The sequence below is a fragment of the Protobothrops mucrosquamatus genome, unplaced genomic scaffold (assembly GCF_001527695.2).
Source record: "Protobothrops mucrosquamatus isolate PMUCROS unplaced genomic scaffold, P.Mucros_1.0 scaffold579, whole genome shotgun sequence".
Taxonomy (NCBI): domain Eukaryota; kingdom Metazoa; phylum Chordata; class Lepidosauria; order Squamata; family Viperidae; genus Protobothrops; species Protobothrops mucrosquamatus.
In genome coordinates this window covers 893,096-902,373 of record NW_015386880.1, presented here as the reverse complement: position 1 = coordinate 902,373, position 9,278 = coordinate 893,096, and the positions used below count along the sequence as shown (strand labels likewise).

The 9,278-nt window shown below is 34.4% G+C and overlaps 1 protein-coding gene across 1 annotated transcript in view; it reads right to left on the bottom strand.

Annotated features, from left to right (window-relative positions):
- Positions 1-9,278, bottom strand: part of ZMYND10 (zinc finger MYND-type containing 10) — a 24,773-nt gene that overhangs the window by 5,929 nt on the left and 9,566 nt on the right. The window contains exons 5-9 of the mRNA XM_015817357.1: positions 8,656-8,808; positions 7,188-7,276; positions 6,128-6,228; positions 3,743-3,915; positions 1,660-1,785 (exon numbers count right to left, since the gene is read on the bottom strand). Coding sequence (XP_015672843.1) covers positions 1,660-1,785; positions 3,743-3,915; positions 6,128-6,228; positions 7,188-7,276; positions 8,656-8,808 — 642 coding nt within the window. The remainder of the gene's footprint in view (positions 1-1,659; positions 1,786-3,742; positions 3,916-6,127; positions 6,229-7,187; positions 7,277-8,655; positions 8,809-9,278) is intronic.

The window sequence follows — 9,278 nt, the reverse complement described above, 5'->3', positions numbered from 1 at the left end:
AGTTTTTAAGAAGAGACTAGACAGCCATTTGTCCGAAATGGTATAGGGTTTCCTGCCTGAGCAGGGGGTTGGACTAGATGACCTTCAAGGTCCCTTCCAACTTTACTATTATTATTATTATTATTATTATTATTATTATTATTATTATTATTATTATTATTATTATTATTATTATTATTATTATTATTATTATTATTATATAAAGACACTTTATTCGATTTACTTCTTATACCTACAGCCACAGTCATGAATATATGGAAAAACTTTTTGATTCAGCAAAATACATTGATCAAGAAAGATACTGGTCAAAGGAAAAAGATTAAAGTGAAAATTAAGAAAATAGATGATGGGGTCTACCAGAAAGAATATATAAAAAAGAAACATTTGTTTGAATATGGTTAAAGAAATAGAAAAGATTCTGAATACATATGTCATTCTAAGAGGGATGAATTCCTTAAATAATACTGTATGCTTTCCCCCCCCTTTATTATTTTATTTCTTGATATAAATAATATAATACTGTTGAAATGGCGTAGATGAAGGAAATGTTTTAGATAATTCAATGTGTTCGAATTTAGGGAAATTATAATGTATAAAAAAGAAAAAATGTTTTGAATAAGAGTTAAAGGATTAGATGATTAGACACATTAAATGGAATATTTAAAGATTAAATATATTTTTAATTGTGGTTAAAAAGAATAAGAAATTTTGGGAATGAATATATATTAGCTTAGGAGGAATATATATTTTAAGTAGTATTTTACTTTTTATGTTTCTTTACTTTTGCTCTCTTTTCCTTTTGTTTACTGTTTTTACCTATTCTTCAAGAAATGTAAAAGTGTTGATATGGTTTATATGGGAAAAATGGATTTCAATCTTTAAATGTAATTAACTGTTGAGAAAATCTTAACCAGCAAGAATACTTTGAACTTTATAGGAGAAACAAATCTAAATAAGGACTGTAACAGGATATATAAGATGAGGCAACCAGAATGATTAGATAGAAAAGAAATATTATATTGATGTGATCATTATTTCTAGGAATATTGGGGGGAAATCATATATGTAACTGTTATTTATCAAAATAATAAGATCTGTATTCAAAGTTTGCAAAGAAGACATTTTGGGGAAAAGGAGAAATCAACTAAATGTATTATGTGGATTATGGATCATAGAAACCAATTTTAATGATTTTTCTTTACAAATGTAAACCCAGCAAACACTGTTTACCAACTATTAAGTGATTTATGTTTTAAAAAATCAATAAAATATATGGGTGGAAAAAGACTAACCACAAGGAACTTAACAAGAGAAAGTTTAACGATATACTTTCAATAAAGAGAAAATAAAAACTATACATTTTATATAATAAAACTAAAAAAATCATGAGAAGCTTTCCTCTGGTTTCATAGATTTTATTGTAGTGGCTGCAGTAACTTTGCTTATACATCTTCTGTTGATGAAAGAATGAAATATATGTTTGCAAGTAAAATGGCTACTATAACTAGAATCTATACATCATTTCCATTGGTATCCCCAAAAGGTAATGCAGTATTTTAGTGTGTCATCAGGATATTCAGAATATAGAGATATAGAGATGATATTCTCTGGGATTGTGGAATATAAGAATAGGACAAAAGTAGCAGCGATGCACATTACTTGCTCCAGTATGAGGTCCTTCTTGGGTGGATCAGGGTCTGTTACAGCAAGATGACTCAGGAATTTCTGCATCTCCAAAAGATTGGGAAATTGGTCAACAAGAACATCGGTCAGGAAGGCACGAAGCTAAACAAAGACAAGACAAAACTAAAATATATTGTAAAGCATTTTAAATGACACATGCATATTATATATTACAAAACTGGATTGTAAAAATATTATGGGAACTTTAAGCAATCTCTCCTGTGCCAGACTCATTTGCCTGCCTCCAATCACCAATTCATTTTTTTTCTATTTTTAGCAAAAAAAACGTAAAGAGTTTCCAATCACTAATAAATGAATCTGTTGTCTTCTCTCTAATAAAAAAGACATTTTGCCATTTTTGCAATTTATGTTGCTTCAAAAAATTATATGTGTATATTAAACGTACAAGAACTAGGCTGACAATATTGATGTCAACACTGAGGCCTCTAAGAAGTCATGCTCCAAAAATGCACTTTTCCATCCTTCTAACAATGTCTAGCCCACTGATTTGGGCATTATACTCCCTTTTTTATTTATTACATCTTAAATCTCATTTACTTTTTTGTACAATTTAAAGAAAGCTTGATTCCACAAGACTTTGGGCAGCTAGCAGCTTTAAAAACAAGAAAACAATACTAGTAAGAACATTGATAATAGGTGACCAAAATGAGACAGACACTTCAAAAATAGATATTTGACAAGACTTCAATACAATTAAACTTATTTTTAAAGCAACTAATGCATATAGAATAGTCATTTTGTGCTTTAGGTGCAAAAATGAAATAAAAATTATATTTAAAAAAACTTGTATTCTATTCCATCTATTAAGAATATAAACAGTATTGCATTATGGTCACTAAGAAGTCAAAGTCCCCACAAATATCAAATAATTTGTGGTATCTATGGAATGATAAAAATACTTCTTTAATTGAAAATAAGATCCCATAGCAAATATTTGTAGACTACTTTTACAGAAATATGAAAAAGGATTTGAATTTGAAATGTTGCAATTTGTTCACAAAATGACTGTGTTATTGAACTGGATTGTTAGAAATGTCCAAGTAACAAAAGAATTTTGAGCTCAACATACTTTGGATCAGATCAGAACAGAACATATATACATTCTCTCTCTCTCTCTCTCTCTCTCTCTCTCTCTCTCTCTCTCTGTGTGTGTGTGTGTGTGTGTGTGTGTGTGTTTGTATAGATAGATGGATAGGGAGAAGGGAAATGCATTAATATCCTCAACTGATGTAAGTTATACTGACTTCTTTTTATCCATGCACTTTAACAGCATTTAAAATACCAATTAAATATTTTAATATATCAATTTTTAATATTTGTAAAAGGATATTAGTATTATTAGTCTTTAAGTTTTGATGACAAATTTTGATTTTTTCCCCCCCAAAGTATCTGAAATTGCTTGTATGTTTGGCATATGTTTCCTTTTCTTGTGATGGTATTTTGAATTTTTGTCTAATTTTAAACTGTAACATTTTAATATGTTTTGCATTTATTTGTATAACACTAGATGATTTAAGTAGTATCAACATATATTAATGTACATTTACTACATTAATTCCATTTTTTGCAAACAATTTGTGAGATAGTGAATCATTAATACACAAAAATAAACCCATATTTGAAGGGAAAAGAAATCCACATTCAAAATTTGACAAATTTATTTTCTATTTCTTTAGCATTCTAAAACAAAATTACCTGGGGACTCCAAATTAAAAAGTTTTTAACATCCTATTTCATAGTTAAAATTTGTTTGTTACTAATTATCTAAGAATGAATTACGATTTGACTTATTTATTTAGTTATGGCTTTCATCCCTATGTTCATTCTAATTTATTTATGTTGTTCATTATATGTATATATATCTGGATGTGTGTATCTTTCCACATCCAATAGTGAGAGGAGTTATCATCTGATTCAATATTAAAACAATCCCTTTCCCTGCTATACTGTTTAAAACTTGAATACAATATTAGGTCTAAACATGCTAAGGAAAACATGAAGTACGCATAAAAGGTGTGCCAGTTTTGCAATCCTGTACCTTGAGGAGCTGGCTTTTGTTAAAACTATTGAATTCGTACTTGCGCTGGCATTCTGGGCTAAGGAGTAGGTTATAAAGAGCAAGCCACACTTGCCCATCCAATTTAGTCATCTTCATGCGGTCTCCAGGGGCAACTTCATACCATGAACCATTCTCAAATTTCTTCAATTTTCCTAAGGAAAAATATAAGAAAAAATATTTTGGTATTGAATATTATTTGATGTATACAGAACATTAGTTTACAATTTCATTGTTTAGCAACTGTTCAAGCTTATGAGAATAATGAAAAAGTACTTTTATGACTGAACTTCAAATTTACAACAGTTGCGGCATTTCCCTGATCAAGTGATCCAATTCGCATGCAGCATAAATTTATGAAGGTCCCCACATTCACATTATGGCAATTTCGGCATTTTGCAACTGGTGTGCATTTATGACAATTGCAACATCTATGGTCATGTGACTGTCATTTGCAACTTTCATAGCCAGCTTCTCACAAGCAAAATAATGGAAAAACCAGCAGTAAGCTGCAAATTGCAGTCACATGATGTCATGCTTAATGACATGTGATTCGTTTAATGACTGTAGCAGAACTGAAGTGAAAGTCAGCTACAGTCACATATTTCACTTAATGAAAGTGTTAATTATCTACAGAGTCGTTAGTCACAACTGCAGGACTACCTGTAATTATATCATTTCTTGAAAGGTGAAGAAGGTACTATAAATATGCCCTCGTAGTTTTATACAAGTCCAAATTCACATATGTGTCATTTTTATACATGTGTAAAGATTCTTTTGCTGGAGCTGCACTGATTGCTTCTAGGTGCAATTTAAGGTGCTGGCTATCACCTTTAAAGCCCTACATTGCTAGGGGGCATATTATTTGATGGGCCATCTCTCCTCAATAACATCTACCAGAGCAGGAAGGCAGGGCATGTTAAGAGTCCCAGCTACCAAGGAAATACACCTGATGGGACCTAGCAAAAGGATTTTCTCTGTGATGCCTCCCTCCCTTTGACATACCATTCCCAGAGATATGATTAGCCCCCACTTCGTTGCTTTTCCGCAAAGCCTTGAAGACATGGTTTTGTCAGTGGGCTTGGAGATCCCACTTGAAGCTGGTAATATTTTTCAATTGCATAAAATAGAAAAACTGCTTTGGTCCAATTGAAAATGTTGAAAATATATTTTCAGCACAACACACATGATGGAGGGTTAGAGTTTGCATAATAATGGGATTTTCTCAGTAACCTTTTTTTAGCCTAGTGTTCTCCACAGGTGCTTGGCCTACAGTTCTTAAAATTCTCCACAGGTGCTTGGCCTACAGTTCTTAAAATGTGAGTCAAAATACATCTAGAGGATATAAATTGGAAAAAGGCTTCTCCACTGAAATGAAACAAACTTTTCAGATATAACAATACATTGTTCTTTGTTGAAACTTTAAAAAACATAAAACTTTCATAACCTACATAGGTTGCTGTTGGGTTTTTTGGGTGGATGGTTTTTTCAAGTCTAGCCAACAGGCCTGAAATTCAGATAGTCCTCCATCTGCATACAATATTAGGCAGGGCTGATCCTGCTTAACCTCTGAGGTCAGCCACTTTTGAGTAGGTACTATTTTCATCTGCTGAGGCTTTTGAACCTTAAGAGTTCATTTAAAATCAATGCCTTTCACAAATTCAATTTTATTTTGAGATGCCCTTAATATCTTTCTTGGACAAATACTCTTCTCAAACAAATGGGGTTCTCTGCTTGTAACATCAGACTAATGTATCAATTTATAATTATAGCAAATCCTTAACTTACAGTTGTTTGTTTAAAAACTAGTAATGATTGCCTCGAAAAAAGTGACTTATGACCTTTCCTCAAAGATATGACCATTGTACCACCCCTGCAGTCACATGACTGTAGTTCAGGTGCTTGGCTGCCAGCTCTAATTAATGATAGTTGCAGTGTCTTGTAGTCATGTGATCATGATTTTTACCTTCCCAGATGGTTACCAACAAGCAGATAACCGGGGAAGCCGGATTTGCATAAACATTGCAGTGATTTGCTTAATGGCCATGTAATAATGATTCTAAAACTGGGTCTAGTCACATTATGACCAGCTTAACAACTGCACAGCTTAGCAATCAAAATTGTGGTTCCAATTGTGGTTGTAAGTTAAGGACTATTTGTGTGTGGAAGGGAAACCCATCAGCAGGCATCACAGCTTGTTTAAATGGATTGTTACATTTGTTCCTTATTCTTCTGTTTATCTTTCCAGGCATTTATCTTTCCAGGATTTTTAAAATCCATTCTTTCCTAATTACAAAAAAGAACATAGAAATGTTCACTACATTATTTTGTCACACACAGAGAGAATTTCTAAGACATGATACAGACCTTCTTCACGATTGGTCCATGGACAATGCTCTAAGAGCTGCACCAGAAGGCATGGAAAATTGTGGGTATTCAACATTCTTGTCACAGAACTTACTGGCAAACTGACAAAGTATATGAGAGAAAAAGGATATAGTGAAAAACAAAATAAAACTTTAGCAAAAAAGTGTCTGACCTCTCAAACTACTATAGCACAACCAACACAAGGTACGAATCCACTAACAGATTATTACCCCATAGCATCTCTGTAGCATGTAAACCAACTACAACTCTGATGATGTGACCTCGCTTGGGTAACGAGACATCTGCAAGAAAACAAGCAAGCTCAGAGAGCACCAAGGATTCCTCATTTCAACCATGAGCTACTGTACACATATTCTCCTTTGTTGCCAATAAAGCCCTTCAAAACAAGTTAAACCAAAACACTCAATAGTCCAAGCAAAAAAAACAAGAGTCATCTACAGCAGCGGTCCCCCTACCTTTTTGGCTCCAGCGGTGGTGGCAGTGGTTGCGGGGGGGAGGGGATAGTTTTGTGTGTGCAATCTAATCCTGTAAATAAAGCTTCATGTGCTCGCCCACCACTTGTGCGGCCTGGTTCCCAATGGGCTGTGAACTGGTACTGGTCAGTGGCTGGGGTTAGGGATTCCTGATCTACTGCATATAGTGTAAGGATTGTAACAGCCAATATGTAGGACAATCAGGCAGAAGACTAGCAGAGAGTGTCCATGAACATCAACTAATAGTCAGAGGACATGAAAATGTCTTAATCTCACATGGACAGACTCAACAACAATCTCAGCTGTGAAACTGTGAGCATCCTGGATCAAACCAAATCCCAAAACACTAGGAAATTCCTAGAAGCTTGGCATTCAAACAAATCAGCTGTCAATAGGAACATACAATTAAACCATATTTATATACCATTCCATAGAGATAACAAAAAATTAATATGGAAAAAAAGACCAGAACACATCCCTCCCTGAGCTACAGTACAAATAGTCTCTTCTATTGAAAAGATTATCTTTCCCAAGTCCCTTATTTCTTTTATGGAAAGTTAACATACCTCTCTATCACATCAGTAATGAAACGGAACACTGAAAGAGCTCTCAGTGAAATCTCAAACTCCATCATTTCAGCTTGCTTCTTTAGTTCCTGTAAAAGACACATAATACAATCCTACTCGATGGAAAAATCTGAGGTGCCTAAAATTTTAAGGAATGGCTGGAAATTTGGAGGGCAGCCATGGCAGTGGTCTCTGAATTCTGAAAAGATTTTTCTAGAAAAACTCTAGGAAATGCCAATATTGTTATTCTATATCAGTGGTGGCGAACCTATGGCATGGGTGCCAGAGGCGGCACTCAGAGCCCTCTCTGTGGGCACGCGTGCCATCGCCCCAGTCCTAGGCCTTCAGCTGGGTTTTATAAAACCTTTTTGCTTTAGGCCTCCGCCGCCGTGTGCAAAAAAAAAAAAAGGTTCAATCAGTCAATTTTAATTTCTTGCGGGGAAAAAAAAAGATCTTGCAAAGTTGAAATTGATTGATTGAACTTTTTAGTCCCACCCAGTCTGCCGTTACCACCGCAGCCACGCCCACCCAATGGGCCACACCCACCCGGCACTTGACGATGCATAAGTGGGTTTTGGGTTGCAGTTTGGGCACTCGGTCTCTAAAAGGTTTGCCATCACTGTTCTATATCAATTTGCTCCCAAAATCTAAATATCCAGGAGGTTGCATGGTAATAGGGTGACTGTTCTTTTTATGAGTTAAGGAAATATAATGGTCTGATCTTGAGTTTAGATGGCTCCAAACATATTGTTAGTTGGGAAAAGATATGTGTTGCTAGGAGTTTAATAACCATGCAGTCTGGAGTATGATGACCCTCCAGGATGTTGCTAAAGAAGTGTGTGTTGCTAAATGCCCTACGTCCAAGATAATTTCATAAGAAAAATGTAAAGTGCTGCATAAATTGTACAAGGGAATAAGTGTTATTGCTGTTGATTGGCTATTTGTGGTCTTACAATTGAGAAAAAAACGAGGAAGAAAATATAATAAATGGAACAATGACATTGTGTAATGTCTTTATTTGGGGTGTGATCCAAACATAGAGAAGATTGGGTTCTCTATCTTGGGATGGAAGATCAGAGTCAGCAAAATGCCAAGCAGAAAGAATATAATTGTGAGAAAAGCTAAGAAACTGTATAAACAATTGGATGTAAATACATGGATTTATTAAGAAATAGGACCCTAGGAAGTTTGAGGCCAACCGATTTCAATTGGTGGAAGATAAGGCACAAGCAGATAATTATGCTGTTAAATTGATGGAAGAGAGAGCAGTGTGTAACTCTCTCTTAAGAGGGCTAATTGATTGTGACATTTCTGGATACTCACAGGTCACCACAGAATAAAGATACTTGATTTAAACGTTCTTTCATGGCTACCCAACATTTTGCAACTGTATTCAATTATGATAACTTGTATTTTCCCTTTACCTAGAGTGGCTGCCTAGGAGTAAGAGATAATATCTTTCACTCACCTGCATTGATGAAAGATTGGCAAGATCCCCAGGTTGAAGCTTTTGTTCAAATGGTATCTTCCCATTGGCACTTTGAGCTGCTAACAGGGTCAGTTTCCTATGGGTATAATCTATTAAATCCAGAATGGTATCCTCTGCTGATTCACAGATTTCCTATACAAAGAAGACAAGCTATATTTTATGGAAACATCATCTAAAATGAAGGCAAATGTCAAGATCACTTAAATTGTTTTAATTTCATCTCAGCTGGTAGATTAGTCTACTCACTGGTTATCTGGAAAAATGTTTCTCAGTTAAACAATCTTTGTCAATTATAATTTCGTATCTTATGACTTGGTACAATAAATTCCTTCTCCATCTAAAATAGCTTCCTACCTGATAGGCATGCAAAATTTTGTATTCCCAAAGGCAAGCAAAATGCCTTACTGGTTTTGTATTGCTAAGGAATGAATTGTGGATTCGCCCAAAAGTAAAGAAAAATGAAATTGTATTAATATAGAAAGTTTAACAGCAATTATCTGAGAAAGATTTGCAGGGGTGATCACAATGGTACATAAAACACCAAGAAGCTTGGCCAGACGTACGTCAAGTTTGGGGATGAATCTTGTCCCTTCCTTCTAGAT